Source organism: Diadema antillarum, unplaced genomic scaffold (assembly GCF_040938485.1).
Source record: "Diadema antillarum isolate AM-2024a unplaced genomic scaffold, OU_Dant_1.0 seq00000162_RagTag, whole genome shotgun sequence".
NCBI lineage: Eukaryota > Metazoa > Echinodermata > Echinoidea > Diadematoida > Diadematidae > Diadema > Diadema antillarum.
In genome coordinates, this window is record NW_027271233.1 from 457625 (window position 1) to 476633 (window position 19009).

Here is a 19009-nt window from a genome sequence, read left to right on the forward strand (position 1 = left end):
TTTTCTAACTCTCCTATTCGCGTCTTGAAATCAATCCTGGCCAGGGACTTTCTTTCTGGAGTTGTGTCCTTTTGGGACTAATATCAAATTAAAGCCGTGGTGGACAGGGAACAGTAGCATTGAATTGGTCACGTCGCGAATCTCTACACAGCTTGCTGAGTATTTGGTTTCCTCTTGATATCTGACAAGAGAAGCCGCATATCAAAGACTTCGAGCCAAGTTCGAGTGTGTATTGGTGGAACACGTATTTATATATTCATATGGGGATCAATTGTCAGACTTCGATTTTTTTTTCTCCAACGAGTGCACGCTCTTGCGAAGAGCACACGGAATTCTTAAATTTCTTTCCTTATTTTTCTATCCCCTCACCCGCTCAAATTAGGATGCATTTTCCTCTCTCTACCTTTTTAGAACGCCAATAAATGTGACTTTTAAAGAAATAATCTATATATATATATATATATATATATATATATATATATATATAGCAATTGCAATTTATCTGCAAAGAAACGATACTAGAACGCAGTTGTGACATTTTACTTGTATTGACGTTGAAAAGGGACAATTTACCATTACGCATTTAGATACATAATTATCAAATGTCTTCGACACTAATTGGTAAAAACTTCTTGATAAATGGATTTTGATACTCGGGATAGATTTTTTTAACCCTCTAACCACGACTATGTTGAATTTGACCAAATCAAAATGGAAAACACTCGTGGTATCGTATTCCAATTCTGAATAAATGTATCCAGAAGTTTTTGCTTATAGTTCTTGCTATAATCTGTCGTAAAGATTACATTCGAAGGGTTATACCCATAATCTAATAAAGAATAATCCCCACTCATGGCAAAGCCTTCTAATTCTGAACAAATTATTCCAAAAATGCCTGCTCACGTGTCCTTGGTGTAATCTGTCAAATATATGTTTCAACAATAACATAAAACGTCATTTTCTAATCTCACACGGACTACCTCCTATTAAAACGTTTCTTGGTAAGATATCGTTCCAATGTATATACTGTATATAATGGTCAAAAAACCACATAAAACTATAGTATAGCAAACATCCTCATTTTAAATACCATTGTCTTAAAGGGGAAGGCTAGTAACCGATCAGTGGGAATGCTGAGGGATGATTGTTCCAATCCTTGTGGGATTCATTTAAGAGTACATTATATATCTACTGTTGTGTGAAAATCATTTGCTTCAGAACGGTCTCATAATCAAGTAATGTGCAGTTTAATGCCCCGTCACTGACCACGCACGCTAACCTGGAAACATTATACTGCACATTACGTGAATATGAGACCATTCTGAAGCAAATAATTTTCACTCAACAATAGATATATAATGTCCTCTTAAATGAATCCCACAAGGATTGGAACAATCATCCTTCAGCATTCCAACTGATTCCCACTGATCAGTTACTAGCCATCCCCTTTAAATACATACATAGATTTCTAGGGAGGGGAGAGTTGCATTCGCTTTTGTGTTTTTATTGATAATTCTTCTTTGCAATATTTCTGCCAATTAATCTAACTCTCTTTCATCATACTGAGAGCAGATAAGAACAAGAATAAGAAGTATCATAGCAGTGAAAACACCACTGTGTTGGTACTCTTTACCATGACATATAATGCTCCCAACACAATGTAGAAAATGTCTTGCTAATAATATAGATAATTATTATGTATGTATATAGGTTATATATTTATGTATATATGTATATATATGTGTATATATATATATGTATATATATATATATATATATATATATATATATATATAAGATATCAGCTTGTAGATATATATATATATATATTTTTTTTTTTTTTTGTATACAAGCTGACATCAATATGAGATGAAAATCTTTCAATGCCATTTCAGGTTTTTATATCATATTGATGTCAGCTTATATGAAAAGAAATCTATAACTAAGTTATATTTTGTTGGCGCAAATGAAGCGCAAATGAAATTCAAAATAAAATCCTAATTTCCTTTCATTTTGGGCTACGATATTTATTTTATGGGTCAGGGCTTAGATACAATATTTCAAACAGAATATCTTATCGAGAAGGAAAAACACATCATACCTTGTCAGAAAAAAAAGGAACACACTCAAGAAGGTTACACAATAATTACCGATAACTTTTGAGGGAGCAAATGACCACGTAACCACACAAAATAAATCCCCCAGAGTTACCCTTTCAAAACTTCTGTCGATCTGAATGCACGCACATACATGAACCAGCAATAAAATATATCATTTCGTGCATTTTTTCTACTATTTATATGCAATAGCCCTACATTTGTTACGCGAAGTTTATTGATCAACGGAAATTTGAGATTTTTCTGATATTGTAACAAAGGTTAGCTTTGTAATTAGATTACAATGCAATACGGGCAGACGGACATGCGTTAATCACGTTGCCGTGGAAACTGATATTGACGGTAATGTACAATAGAAGGTCTATGGAAGTATACATACGTATATTAAGGACATAATTGCATAGCGAAAGTGTCTCATTGTCACATCGATTTTCAAATGTAACTTTTGCCATTAATAGCGACTTTTGCTTTTAAACTTGTGTGAGTTATAGAAAGCGCTCAAGTGCAATAGGCATAAACAAGCTGTCTTATGGAAAGATTAGATTACAGGAAAAATCGGTTTTGAGTATGAGACAGTCAAGCATGCTGAACATTAGACCTTTACATTTACACGGACAAACTTCAATTCACAACGCAATAACAAAGAGCAATAGAAGAAGAAAAAGCAACTCAGAAAAGTTTTAAGAATTTTTATGATCTAACAGATTCCGAAGGAAATAATACATCAAACTTTTACAATTTGAAGAAATAAAAATATTTTTTGACAAACAATTATTTCACAGATCCGCTGAAATATCACAACGCGAAGGGTTATATACATACATACACAAACAGGCCTACACACACACCACAGATACTTCATTACAGCTGTATATCCACTTATCTGTGTTTATGTACATAATATACATAGTGTTACAATTATTATACATGTTTATATTCATGTGCGTGTCCATGGTGCAATTGTTTGTGTGTGATGTTTGTTTATATTTCTCTTCTTTTTTTTGCGTTGCTTTTACACTTTCACATTTTTATTCTTTTAATGTATGAAAAACCACTGTCAAATATATGTGGGTATTATAAGGGCCTGTAAATTTGTCCAGTTGAGACTATTGTTGAGACTTGACCCGGTGTCAAGCACGACAAAATTAACATTCTTACTTTATAACGTCCATTATTATTAAACCTCTCTTCTGCAGTCTTTTGATTTTTACTTTATTTTTCGCAGTCAATTAGAGAACGAGGTGGAATATTGCTCTTGATCTGTTCTTTCCGGATTGTCAGCCTTCTTTTAAAGTGTCCTATATTATCTTGGGGAGTACTGCATAGAATCTACTAAAAAGAGAATCGAATCGAACAATCGGAGAAGCCTTCAAGAAAAGAAAACGGGTAATTGTTCCATATAATCTTTTTCTACAAAATGCAACGCCCGCTTGTTTGTTATTCGTGAAGCGGTGCTGGTTTTCATGAACTTGGACAAAGCCTCTAAAATATTTAGGATTAGATACGAAATATTCATAATTCCTTGTCTTACAAAAGCAGCTTTAAAATTATGTTTGTTCATACAATTTCATTTCCGATAATAAAAATGCATTAAAGAATGAAAGAAAAACGTAATATACATTTCATGTGCATCTCGTAAACCATGAGACCCAATGTTTATTCCAAGGAACCTAATAATTGTTTTTCATGATAGGTTCATTTCTTCCACTTTCTATTCCATTTTGGGGACACACTTTCTAATGCTAACTCATCCTGCTCATAATGAAACGTTATTTCTTATAGTTGTTGGTATGTCACATAATCATTTGTGTATTCTTTTTTGAAAATTAACATGAGCATTTTGAATTAACATTTTGAAACATATATATTTCATGTGAATCTTGTAAACCATGAGACCTAATGTTTTCACTAAGGAGCCTATCAATTGCCAAAAAAAAAAAAATTCTCCTAAAAGGCTCATTTCTTCCACTTTCTATTACATTTTGGGGACACACATTCTAATGCCAACTCAAAATGAAACGTTATTTCCCGACAGCTTTGTGTTTTCTTTTCTTATAGGTGTTGGTATGTCACAATAACCTTTTGTGTATTCTTTTTTTGAGATTTAACATGAGCATTTTAAATTAACATTTTGAAACATATATATTTCATGTGAATCTAGTAAACCATGACACCCAATGTTTTCCCTAAGGAGTCAACTCATAATAAAACGTTATTTCCAGACAGCTTTATGTTTTCTTTTCTTATAGTTGTTGGTGTGTCACAACAACATTAGTGTGTTATTCTTTTTTTGAAAGAAGAAACACCATTAATGAAATAATATGAACGTGGATAATGAAGTACCATATTGAGGGGATGTATTCTCTCGCGTTAATTGGAATATATACGACAATTTATTTCTTTCAAGTAAATAACGGACTATTGATCCATCATAGATTGTAGTCCGGTTTCTCCGTTTAAATGTAAGCCTTTCTCTAGCGGGAGTAGTCATCATGCTCGAGCAATATATGAGCAGAAATGAGTCCCTCTTCTCTCTAGTTCTGTTTTCATGTGTTCTCGCTTCTCCATTCATAGCCATACAATAGAGAAAGAAATTGAGGTCGAGTCACTATTGTATTCTGCGCCATTCGATATCTCGATCCTGGATTCGACACATTATATGCTTGGTCTTGGCCAATCAGATTTTATTTCGCATTGCAATCGAGCAACAACCGGCTGAAATGACGACTATAACTGCATCTATTGGAGATTTGCGTCCTCATGTTAATAGGGAGTTTTCGCTACACGACGGGAAGACCCAGAATACGCGGAAGCAATCACTAAATTGTGACAGTCCCCGTACTCGGACTCCCGTCCCCATATCCTAAGGCCCGGTCCCACTGGCCGATGAACACAAAACGTATGCAGAAAGGACACAGCGGACGAGCACAATTTCGGGGATGGCTCCATCCGCTTTAATCCGCTCTGGAAATTGACAAATTGGCGAAAATTGGCGGAAAAAGAACGGACGTGGGTAGTACGTATCGGGGATGTTAAACGTATATTCATCGAAAGCTTAGCGGATGAAAGCGGATGGAAGGGGATGACAGCTCCGAAGGGGTTACCGGAGATAATTGCGAAACGGACGCATTGCGGAAAGAGCGGATGCAGAGCGGATGTGTTCTAAATGCTTTATATACGAGATGCATACGCTTACATCCTTTCTATTTCCGTGCTATTAACGATGTATAGACGTTCCGTGTACCATATCTTTCCTCCCTCTTTCCGTTTTCAGCTGCAGCGGATGTGAGTTGCGAGGATGCCCAGAGGATGCAGAGAGGATGCAACTGACGTTTAAGGGATGATAACAGACATACAACGTTTGTTGCTCGTATGTCGCGGATTTATATCGTACACGGCGAAAAGTTAATCCTTTCTAAAAGTTTAAAGCAGCTTAAAACTTTTTGCGCGGATGAAATCACAGTGGACGGATGCTCGATGGATAGAGCGTATGAAACACGTATGCGATGAGTGCACAGCGGATGCGTAGCGTTTTCCAACGGATGCCAAGATTATTTTTACGTTTTACATCCTCTTTGCATCCGTAAGTGCAGTGGGACCGGGCCTTAAGCAGTTTCGCTTTCCTGTTAGGACGAAGGCATGGGGACAAGATTGCTGATTGGCTGGCTGGCTGGCTGGCTCACTCCTTCCCAGCTGCATCGGGACCGAACGCTATTTTGGCCGAATACCGTACTAGTTTTCCTCAGGACGGGATCATGCCCAGAAGCAAATTTTGCACACGGCACGCTAAAATACCGGCTGCGTCCTGTATGCGACAACTCCCTTATTACTCCCGTCCTCAAAGCTCGCTGATTGGCTACTTGGCTGGCTTGCTGGCTGACTCAATCCCGTCTGGCACCACGAATTGACGCTATTTTGGCTGAGAACCGTTCTCGTTTTTCCCAGGACGAGAGGTTTCTCGGATTTGATCATGCGCACAAGCAAATTGTGAACACGGCACACTCAACTACCGGCTGCGTCGTGCTTGCTAAAGCTTACTAGTATATTAAGGGGGAACATAGGAGAAAACTGTCCAGAGGGAGGAGGAGGAAAAGAGCTACGCCTCTGCTTGAACTTTGACTTCTCGCGCAATCAACTTTATGAAAGTAGGATATAAAAAGCCTCACTTTGCCTGCTGCATCACATTCGTCCACCACTGCACATCATTGACACTACATGAGCATGAACCTGGGCTTGTTGGCTGCGTCGTAGTCCCATCTGACAGTCCCAAAGCTGAAATTCGATGGATTTGATGAAAGTTACGATGGCCGTAATCTTAGCTACTTTACTCCTGTATTTCGGGGCAGGAAGTCCGTTCATTGAGGGATATGTCGTTGAGTTTTCCGGTAAGTAGAAATACAATATAGAGTGGGCCAGTCTTGCAGAACTTGCATTTTGTAGTAAATAACCATACACTTCTTACGACAGTTGACTCCCGTTATTACAAAGTCTTTGGGACCGACAGTTTTCTTATATTGAAGTTTCCCTATAACAGAAAACATGAACAATTAAAAATGTAGATAAAATATGAATTTTTACTTCATTAATGCAGCAATTTCATTATAACCTTGTTCGTTATAACGGAAGTCGGCCTGACTGCACTATATTTTCTTTCCCCTTCAGTGTCTGGTTTTCAGTAGAAAACAATTTGTCTTTCGCACATAGTTGGAAAGGAAATTTGTATGATTTCTGTCTCCGAAACACAGAAATTCACCTTTTAGTACCTAGATGTTTGGTTAATCCAAAAAATAATTAGGGTCCATTACTCTGAAGGCCTGCGACTTTTTAGCTATAACGTGGCTGTGTATTATATTTCTTTTCCTCATAGAAGAGTTTCTAAGGTGTTTAAGAGTCCCTGAAATCCCTTATATTTTACTGACATGTCACCGTGAGCATAAACTTGCAATTCATTAGCTTATCGCTGTAACTTTTAGATAATCCAAGATTATATGGAACGAATATAAAACATTAAAGCCTATATGATGTCTGAAACCAATTCTTCACACTTAAATGAAAAGCAATGTTTTTGGGGCGAAGAACAAGCTCCTTTAGGACCAACTTTGAAAGTTTAATTATAGTTATCAATCAATACCCAGCTAACATCTTGACGTTTTCTGAACGTTCTTGAAAGGTTCTAAGTTTGTTGTTTTGATGTTTTGTCAAAACGTTTGCAGAATGTCTTTTTGTGGAATGTTTTCGACATTAAAAAAAAAAGTTTCATATGGACGTGATAAAAAAAGATAGATAAATAATTAAAAAAAACTTTCAACATGTTAAAGAACCTGCAGAGAACTTTTTGGACGTTACAGACGTCAGAAAACCTTTTAAAAATATTCGAAACGCTCTGCGGACGTCCAGAAAACATTTGAGGACCGTCTAGAACGTTAAAAAAGTTTTTACAACGTCTTAAAAAGTCTCATGACCCTTTCCAGAACGTTTAGAGAAGCTTTCAAAGGTCCAGAAAACTTGTTAAGAACGTCTAATGTAAAAAAGTATACTTATGAGATTAAACAGGCACAATCTGCGATTAAAGTACCTTAATCCTAATCCTCTGTTATTCTATCCTTACCTGTTCCTAATGTCCTAACACCTATACCTGGTATTCTACATCCTATTCCCATTGATTTATTTATATCACATTTTTTATATACACGCGAAAAAAATGAAATGCATGAGGACATAGTTACTAAAATTATATCATACATATCGCAATTAGTCCTATCAAAACATTAAAATACCTCATCATAACACGATTTGAAATAGTGAATATTAACTGAACAATAACTTAGGTACAGTTTTTAACGCAGAAAGTTTCAACCCAGTATGAGTTCTTTAGATTTTAATGTCTTTTATCTGGTTTTCAAATTTTTCATCTTCTCGTGTCAATATTCATAAAAATGCATGCATAGTCATGATAAAGAAACCAATGACGGAGACGTAGCGGACCAAATACAAACGTTTTTGTTTTTTGTTTTCTTATACGTTAAAGACGAAGTCGGCGTAGCAGACGTAATAAAAACTTTTTTTGGATGTTCATAAATAACTAAGACGTAGCGGACATAATAGAAATATTTTGTAATGTCCACTTTTAACCCCCCCCCCCCCCCCGAAAAACAAAACAAAACAAAACTGTGCATTGCGGTAAATGCTAAGTCCAAACTATGACGTCATGTGTTCAAACTCTTGGATTAACAATCCTTCGAAATAAACCGGTGAAAATTTCTTCAGGCAATATCATGTCAGTAATCGTAGGCCTAATAAAAGCCTCATGAAATGTATCATTGGATGATATTGTTATTCAAAGAAAGATTCTTACATCTACTCATACAACCTGTCATAGATTTGCTTGAAAAGGTAATTTGTCTTAATGTTAAATGAATAACAACGGTGCATTTGGAGATATTATCATTGTTATATAGAGATTTTAGACATTTCGTGTATACCTGTAAGTAACTGTTCAAATGCGTAACAAAAAGAAAAAAAAAATCAAACGCACAACCTTTGACGAATAATGCTTTGAGTATCTGCAGTCAATAATTACCATTTTTATAAAGTGTTCACTGGATGGTTTATTTTTCATTTCATATGAGTTCATTTCTGACGAAAATATACTGTGATACATTTGCATATTATTTGTTATATACATTTTTAAAGATTATATTTGCATATAAACAAAATAAAGTACAATGTAATTTTTGCACATTTAAAGGGGCATTCCAGACCGTTTTCATAACACATCATGTAGTACATAACTCAACACCTCAATGAATAGATTTGTGGAATTTGTTGTGGCTCTTAAGCAGAGAAACAATACTTTGAAAACCCTAAACAAATTACACTGAACAACGATAGTAGTGTCATTCTATTACAATACCACATGCTTGCGAGTTCACCTGTGTATAATCTATTCATGCCTTCTTCTTCTGTTCTGCTTGTAGCTTCCTTGAGCCCCAGTTCATACATATGGTGACCCTGCCATGCCATCATCCTTGTTCAGTGCAATTTGTTAAAAAATTCAAAAATATTCTTATTCATCATCTCAATTATCATAAGTTCTCACACTCTGTCCTCAGTATATCGAACAAGTTACAGTTCTTCATGTGTAAAAATTTGAAAATCATACGGAGGTCTACTTTATAAATGAGATTGAAATGCACCCCATTTTTTTTTCAATGTAGCCCTACAATCTTTGGAGTGTGCTAAACCCATTCATTAGGATAACTCACTTTCACTTGTCAATTTTTTTTTTTTTTGGGGGGGGGGGGGGAGGGGGGGGGTGGGGGGTATGACTTCGTATCAGGCAGCAGTATCCAATAAAGCTGGTAGCATATAGGTGCCCACGGCCTTGTAGTTTAAATTCTCCCCATAAGTGAACAAATAACCTCGATTCTTTTTTAGTTGTCTTAAATGCTGTATTTGCACTCATACACACAATGTGTTTAATCGAAGGACATAACTTTTTCGTTTCCCCCCCCCCCCAACTCTAAGATACGATCGTGTGCACGGAAAACGGCACCGAATTTCTTCTCCCCACTATGTGTAGCAATGAATTCAACAAACAGTCCTGTGCCGTCAGTTGGAGGACACGTCCCTGTAAGTGCGACGAAGACTGCGTCAAATACAAAGAGTGCTGCGCAGACGTAGATGAAGTCGAGGCGTTTTGGCAATCATTCCCATTCCCAGACGATCCTCGCCCCGAGAAAATGGCTTGGGAAGACGATTACATCCCGTACATGTCTTGCGTGGAACTTGTCAACATCCGGACATTTAATCGCTTGTATCAGCTGATATCTCGTTGCCCGGACGAAGTCCCGCAGGGAAGTCGTCTCCGCATCAACTGCGAACATCCCACCTCCGAGGAGAAACATTTCACCACTCCCGTGACGGTGCGAAGTATCGGACATTTTCGGAACGTGTACTGCGCCCTGTGTCACAAAAGATCCTATCTTGAAATGGAACCATGGCGTATTGTGTGGGGATGCAGAAGAAACATATTTTCTGATCAGAGATCAAGCTGGGATTATGAAGCGTCCAGTGCATTGTTACATGACATACAGGACTGCTTTGCTGTTTATCAACCCCCTGAAGATATACCGGACAATATTCTGCCACGGGAATGCCAAATCTCCGATGTTACCATGTGTGCTCCAGGTTTCTCCCCGAGTCTTGGGGCTGATATAGCCTGTCCCTCTTATTTCGCACCGGTCGAAATCATGGGACTTGTATACCAAAATATGGCATGCGCATACTGTAATGGCCATGATGTATGTCAGAATCACGTGAGATACTGTGGGAAGTACAGCTTAAACACAGTTGTTGAAACTCCCTACGGACTAGCAACCTTTTTCCTATTCAATTCAGATGAGCTTTCCGCCTTGGCATCTTCATGTGCATCTAACGAAGCTTTCGATCCAGTGACAAGCACGTGCCAAGCTGTATTCTGCTGGCCTGGATTTAAGTACGATGACGTGAGCGACAGGTGCGAATTCTCGGCCACGGATGAAGTTGCTCGAAATTGCTTCGGAGTGTACACAACCCTCGATATTTCTCAATTCTTCAACACGTCTGTCGATTCTATCGAGGAACTCACGCTATACCTAGTTGATGTCATGAGTACGTTGTTCTTTGAACCCTATTTGGTGTTTCAACCTGAGACCGCGTCGATTTCGCAGATTTCCTGCGGTCTCTATGGAGAAATCATGAAAAACGAATCTCTGGATCAGTGTCAGTCGAGTAATGACATATTTGAGTGCCAAATCTGTTATGATTACGTGTCAAATTTCACCGCTCTGACTATTTCAGAGATTGTGGGTGGACCAACAACCAAGTCAAACTTAACGGACACACCTTGTTTCAGATCCCCGTCGTTAGGGAACATATCAGTGTACGAGATGGTCGTAGAGGCTCCAGCAGGATGGAACTGCTCTGACGTAGCTCTTGTGGTTCTACAGACAACAAACACTACGGTCTTGGAGCCCTTCAGAACTAGGGCATTGTATGCAAACGGAAGTTTCGTTGCGTATCACGAAAATGGAACAACGAAATGTCCAACACCAGACGCATTGCCTTGCGATAGTAACCAGGTGTTCAGGGCAGATGATTTTGAGATAGTTACTGCGGACAGTGGATTGCTCTCGCTCAGGTTGGCTTCAGGAAGCCAGCTTATTGATGCCAGTGAATTCAGACTGATGGCGGACGGATCCGCGTGGTATTGCCGCAAGAAGAGTGGTATAGCCCAGAGTGACCTGCCGGAGGGACTTGATATAATTTCCTACGTAGGCACGTCTCTCTCAATTCTGTCCCTATTGGTTGTCATCGCGACGTACATCGTTTTCCCCAGACTTAGAAACGTGGCTGGAAAATCTATTCTCTCACTCTGTCTGTCATTACTTGTCGTATTTCTGTCTATCTTTCTAAGTGAAATAACGAGTGAAGAGAATACATTTTGCAAGGCTCTTGCCGTCGTTTCCCACTTCCTCTGGCTCGCCATATTCTTCTGGATGAATGTCTTGGCCATCGACCTTTGCCGCACGTTTGGTTCCAGAGCTAAAATTCAGGCGAGCACTACCACCTCGCTGCGGCATTTCATCTGCTACTCCCTCTACGCCTGGGGCGCTCCTGCCGTCATCGTTGGCATCTTCCTTGCTTTGGACCTGTGCCGCTGCACAAGCTTCGAAGTTGGCTACGGGAAGGACGGCGTGTGTGCACTCCCTAGAGGCAGCGCCAGCGTGTACGGGTTTGGGGTGCCCCTGGCAAGCATCTTGTTTTGCAACGCGGTGCTCTTTACAGACACCGTAGTTGGCATTCGACTGACCAAGAAAGCGTCGGAAAGGGCACTCAAAGAGAGATCTAACATCGAAAAGGCCAAAGAGGAGCTTTCTTTGTACATCAAGGTTCGGCACAATTCTTAATTCCTTTCTGCTTTCAATGTAAATTTGTTGGCTTTTGCATAAATGTTAGCTGTAGTGTTTGATGAAATGACAAGAATACAAAGAGTATTAATCCAACGGTCTTTGTTAGGATCGCTTGTTGTGGATATCTCAACCATTTAAAAGCCAATGTTCATTAAATAAACTTTTAATTCCTCTTTGATTTTCACGCTCTTGCATATTTCATATGAGGTTTCTCATTATCTCATAAAAATAAGAAATATGAAGCTAGGTCTTTGCAAAAACTATACAATCCCTTTTACTCTTCATATCATACTGACTTTCCTTTCAATTGTAAATAATAATAAGTAAATGAAGAGGTGGAGGGATCCACCTTTTGTTAGGGTCTCTTTGTTTTACTTACTTTTTAAGATATCGCAGCCCTTACAAAACCGAGTTTCATCAAACTAACTTTTAATTCCTTTTAGAATGGTTTGTTCTGTAACAATCATAACTAGTTTCGTAGTATTTGCAAAAAGTTACAAGCTTTTACAAGAGGTTTTATTTTGCTCTAGATATGATAGACGTATCAGGATGCGCTTAGTCCATTTTGCAATTAAACTCGTGTGTTTCTTATCTTTATTTCCAACTCTTTTCTCGTGATTGCTTTCTTTCAAAATATCATTTTGTATGCTAAACCAACCAATCAGAACTGATATAGTCTGGCCCCCTGACATTATCCTTAATTACGTCATGATATATGCATCACATTGATAGATTATGCTAAGATTCTCCAAGTTTCGTGACGTTATCAGGAAAAGTAATGCAACACGAATGTGGCTGAAATGGGTCTATGCTTGCAAATATCATCATTATCATGGGTATCATCATTTTTCGGATTATCCTATCGTCACTTTGACCCCTACAGCTCTCTGGAGTCATGGGGTTCACATGGGCCCTGGCATACATCTGTAATTACGCCAACATCCCAGAGCTGTGGTATGTATTTACAGTGGTCAACTCCCTTCAGGGTGTCTTTCTCCTGCTGGTGTTTGGATTCAACAAGCGAAACATCGCCCTCTGGAGACAAAAACTGGGGATGAAGGGCGAGGAAGTGACGTCATCAGCGGCAGACACAAAATCGTCAGGAGTAAGCAGTGTGTCATAAGATTGGAACTGGTATTTGAAGCAACGTATTTAAGCACACAAATACGTGTGTTATCAGCATCAACATGTCTACACACATTAATGCACTGTAATCAATGTTCTGCAGGCTGATCTTTAATGTGTAGTTCAAAATGTCTGTATTCAAACATCAATTACGAGTACATTTTCGTACATTTTCAAGTGCCACTCGACACAACTGAAAAATTTGCCGCAGTATACTGAGAAATCAACAAAGTGCATAAACGATGCAGATTTCACGAATGTCTTGCGTAAATTACAAAACTTAACGCAGGGACTTTAGAGTTGCTTGTATTTTCCTTTACCCTCTTACGTTTACCCATCTATTTTTTTTTCTTTCTCATTAACTTTAAACATTAGTCTCGTGTTAGTTCAATGATATGCGTTTCTTGATACCAGCTCTCTATATATTTTGAGTTCGTCATGGATTTTGTTTTTCTTCGCACGCTGAAATCGTAATGTGACTTTATTATTATCTAAGAAAACATAATTGTGACCCTGCATCACAAAACCAACGAAAAGTCGCCAGACATGGATGTTTACTATAAGGGATCATTCTGAAAGAGCAGACTCTTAGCGTTAAAACGATATAACTCAATTCAAATGGATTCTCTTAACCTATCTGAATGTTAGTAAGGAAGCACATATTCTGGAAAAGTGTGAACTGAGAAAAGAGGCTCTGACGTAAAGGGTTTATTCAAGCGCTTAATCTTTACCTAGCCGTGAAAGCTACGCGATGAATTGGAAAAAAGAGGATATAAACCACCTGGGCAACAACAATAAAAGGATAATCAGATTACTCTGAAATTGAATATGCTCTATCAACACATTCTGACCATGATTGATGCCAGCTTTCAAAGCAGTAGCATTTTGCTATCAACAGTTATTACAGTTGAACGTGAAGAGCGTGCAAAGATTATGAAAAGTGACATACCTGATCACGCTACTCTACAAAAAAAGGGGGTTGGAAAAAACTGCTGAAAACACAATTTTCGATTCATTTCATGATCCCTAATTTTGGAATAATGTAGAAGAGGAATAGTTCTTTCAGAAAATATGAAAAACTCAAGACTGACTTGATTGACCCGTTTCACCTTTTTGAGTCCTCGAGTAAAATCCCGGGGTGCGCCTTTTTGTTGGTTTTGTGCTGCACAGTCACAATCGTATATCAGATCAAGCTGTTAAGTAAGAGTTGGATTAGCATTTGTTAGATATCTTTAAGATAATGATAGAGTGTCAGTGGATGAATTTGTGTGATATTTAAAATTCATACTTCTGCTTGCTGCTTTCTTCAAAAAAGGAGAAATCAGTTTATATATTTATGCCATGTAATTCACATTTTTGTCATTAAATGTTTCACAGCCCCTACTTAACTTCTGCTTTGTCATCAATAAGCCCTAAAATTCATTTTGACATTCCATACAAAAATCTAACAAAAAATCTGTTTCTTTCTTGTTTAAAATTCTAATAACTATTTAGATTAATTTCTTAGAAATTGTTGTCACATTATTGAAATCACCGCAATTGGAGACAAGGACGAATGAATATGATTAAAGTTCAGTAAACACTTACATTTTATAGACAGGTGAGCGTTACTCTTTAGAGGCCTTGCCAATTTGTCAAATTAACCAATTAAATTTCAATTTCAATTTAAATTCAATTTCAATTTAGATTTCATCTATTTCTTGGTGAAAAAATACACCAAACATAGCGAAATGAAATAATATACGATATCCAGCTAGGAAACATAATAGAATACTGCACACATAGAGAACGTAGTGATCAATCTATGAGAGATGGAATCTGAGAATAAATTCTAAAAAAAAAAAGAAGATGGAACCTACTTTGAAGCAAGCTTGTTGAGCGTAGGTCCCAGTACTAACATCCAATGTAAACTTCTAAAAGTCTCATTGTAATGTCATTGAAATTTCGATGTGATATTATAAATAAGTACATACGCTCACACACACAAACACACACACACACACATTATTATATATATTATATATATACATATATATATATTATATATATGCATACATATATGATACATTTAAAGCGAGAGACAGACAGACAGACAGACCGACAAGCAGGCACAGAGAGAGAAAAAAAAAGTTTTAAGAAGGTATGTCGTTGCATTAAATAAAAACAATACAAACGAGTGCTTTCCTGTCGTCTATGAAAAACAATAACAAAAAATTATCTAATAAAGATATCAAATTCTTAAATGATGAGAAAAAAAAATCTATTTACATATTACGCTACAGTGTGAAAGAAATAGAATACCTTTTTCTAACAAACCAGTACTTCGCAGACACGCAGATGTATCACATCCTTGCAACAACGTTACGTGAAAGGCCCAGCCTAAGCACACACCGACACACTCGGTCACGTGCGCGCACTATCACACACGCCAACATCACACAAGTACACACACCTTACACACTTCACTATGATTATGTATATCTACATCATTTTCTGTATGCAGTACACATATGCGTATGTATGTGTATGGTGTTTTTGTACATTTTTCTTTTTCGTTTTTAGTGTTATATTTTTGCTTTCACATTCTATCCTATGTGTGTGGTGTGTGTGTGTGTGTGTGCGTGCGTGTGTGAAAAATAATTGCATATGTGTGGGGAAAGGACCCTTTTGTAACTTGTAACGTTGCTGACCGTTGTTAATACGTGTTATCAAACAGACGAAGCTCAAAATCCTCACTAAAGGCACTGGTTTGCTTTTAATTAAACTTCTTCCGTTTCCATTTTCTTTTTCTATTTTACGGTATTCATTGCAGCCACTCATTTGAAAACGAAGTGGAGTAAAATACTTCTTGATTTGTCATTTCTGTTCTATCTGGTTTGTTGGCCTCCATTCAGATGGCCTTTCTATAGCTGGGAGGGATGCATTAAATCTTCTTAAGAGAGAATTGGATCATCAACTCATGAAGACTTCAATAAAATGGGTCACCGTTCCATATAGTTTTTCTATTAATCGAGACTGTCTTCATGGCAATTGATGATGCAAAGCCCGCCTGATTGTTATTCGTGAAATGGTGCCAGCTTTTATGATCTCGGACAAAGTCTCTTTCTTCTTATCTCATGAAGGATAAAATGTGAAATATTGAGAATGAGATAAATGAGACTTTCCCAGACAAATGGGAAAGTCCCTGGAACTCGGGGGGGGGGGGGGAACATAAATTCTAATTAACACAGTAAGTAAAAAAAAAAGTATTAAAATATCAATGCCTATTCATGATAATGATAATGACTGTAATACAAATATCCGAATCTCGGAAACTGTAGGACCTATAAAATGGTATAATATCATTTCTTTTTTTTTTCTTATTGTAGCCTATGATTTGTCAAAAAGTCCGTGCTTTTCATGATAGGCCTTTTATTCACTTTCTAATTCAATTTCAGTGAAAAGCTATTTCCACACACATACACAAATGTCGGGTGCTTTTCTTATTGCTGTTGATATGTCATAATTTTTATCATTATTGTGATACCTTTTTAAAGGAATAGAATAGCTAAATGGAATGAGATAAATTACAACAAGAAGTGCCATATCGAGCTTCTAAAGATATGCAATCTCTTCCTTTAATTGGAATATCTTATGACAGTTTCTTTGTTTTGAATAGGCAGCGGAATATTGATTCGTAATGACAGTAGTCGAATTTTTTTGTTTTTTTTTTTGTTTTTTTTTTGCTGAGCCATGCCTGAGTAACATGAGCAAAAATGGGTTCTTCTTTCCATTATTTGCATTTCCATGCTTTCTGGCTTCTCCAATGTCTTTGTCTCTGCAATAGACAAAGACATTGAGGTCGGAGATACTATTGTATCTACGCCATTCGATATCTCGATCTTGGATTCGGCATGATGAATGCTTGGTTTTGGCCAATCAGAATTGTACTTCGCATTGCCAGCGAACACCAACAGGCCAGCGTGATCTAGCTTTTGCATCTAGACGATGAACGTTTGCGTGTACGTACATCACGGGGAAATATCATAGTGGAAGGAAACTATCCAGGGGAGTGGCAGAGTCACTCCTTTGCTTGAACTTTAACACCATTATACAGTTACCTTTATGACATTAGGATATAAAAGCCTCGCATTGCTTGTTTCGTCTGTACTCTACTGCATATCGTTGGCACTAAATGAGAATGAACCTGGTCTTTTTGGCTGCATCGATGGATTTGATGAAAGTTCCGATGGGCGTAATCTCAGCTTTCTTCATCCTATATTTCGGGACAGAAGGTCCGCTCACTGAAGGATATGTCGTTGAGTTTTCCGGTAAGAAAATATGCCACACGATATATATTTTGAACAACTTGCCTGTTCTAACAATAGAGTTCTTATCGATATATTTCTATTCATTTATCTTGAGTAAAATCTAGTTTGAGCGCAAAACATCAACCTGCAATATATTGGCTGTTCTCTTGAACTTTTAAAGCATCGCGGATATTTGACCGAATATAGAATTAAACAAAGTTGCCAGTAAGTTCCTTCTAACCTACATTTTAACGAAAAATGGCGTCAATTTATTTGATGTTTGCGGTCTTCCGCATTGGTAACAGTTCGTTACTATTAAGATTCGTTCATCTGAAAATGAAAACGATATAACGTATTATATAATACACTATCATATATACGTACGTATACCTATATATCACGCCCAAAGAGATCCTTGTCATTTGTTGTTCGCCTGTTTGTTTGTCGTCCGGCTGCTCGGCTGCACCTCGTTGAATGAATCATTTCATCTTTTACCTCATGAAATATTCTGTCCATTACACTCATAAACATTCATTCTTTGTATAATATTATATATATATATATATATATATATATATATATATATATATAGAAAGAGAGAGAGAGAGAGAGAGAGAGAGAGAGTTTGCAAAAACCGATAAGTCCATACTTGCCAAATGGAGATATTTGCGATTAAAGGTCAAGAAAAATAAAGAGAATAATAAGAAATTTTTGCTTCTTTTGACCATAACTTCAAAAATATACCTTTATGTAGTGACCAATATATCATTTAAAAGGTATCATTTTGTACTTTATGACAGAGATCGTATTTCAAAATCTTCAAAAATGGACTTGTCGGTTTTTGCAAACAAACCCTTCATATATGTATATATATATATATATATATATATATATATATATACATGCTATATATATATATATATATAAATATAATTGGCCCTTTGTATAAGGGATTGTAAATCCAGTGGGTTTTTTTTACTGAGACTGACGCACATTGGGAAAAACGAATCTTATGTTATTTTCGGATAGATGAGTCTTCTATAGCAATAAACATCTATAATAGGAGGAAATTGTGTGTTTAAGAATAACGAAGTATTGAAATACGAATCCTTTTTTAATTTTTTGCATTAATGACTCTTCGGAATAACCAACATAGCCCGACGCTTATTAGTTCACACAACATAATATATGTGTAATCCAAGGCAAAGTATAATTGAAATGCATCATTAAATAACATTCTCAAAATCAAACGATTCTATTCTAAATGTCTTGTTATGTTTCATTTTTTTATATAACGCAGACAAAAGAAAGTTGACCGGAAATGAATACAATTCATTAGTGGAAAATGACCAGAGAAAATGGGATTCCATCGGGATTCTAACCGGAGACCTTCGAATGCTAGCCCGGTGCTTTACTGCCTGAGCTATAAAAAGCCCTATGTTCGCCTCAGAAACCGCAGATTTTCAATGCTAGGGTGGTCAGAAGATATAGCAGTGTGTTTGTGTGTGATACAGACGCACACACT

General features: G+C 37.2%; 1 protein-coding gene across 1 annotated transcript; it reads left to right on the plus strand.

Annotated features, from left to right (window-relative positions):
• Window positions 1–9691: 9691 nt before the first annotated feature.
• Window positions 9692–13193, plus strand: LOC139728039 (G-protein coupled receptor Mth2-like). The gene is made up of 3 exons (XM_071639005.1): window positions 9692–10049; window positions 10518–12049; window positions 12954–13193. Exons 1-3 carry the CDS (start codon window positions 9692–9694, stop codon window positions 13191–13193), a joined length of 2130 nt encoding a protein of 709 aa, XP_071495106.1.
• Window positions 13194–19009: the final 5816 nt, after the last annotated feature.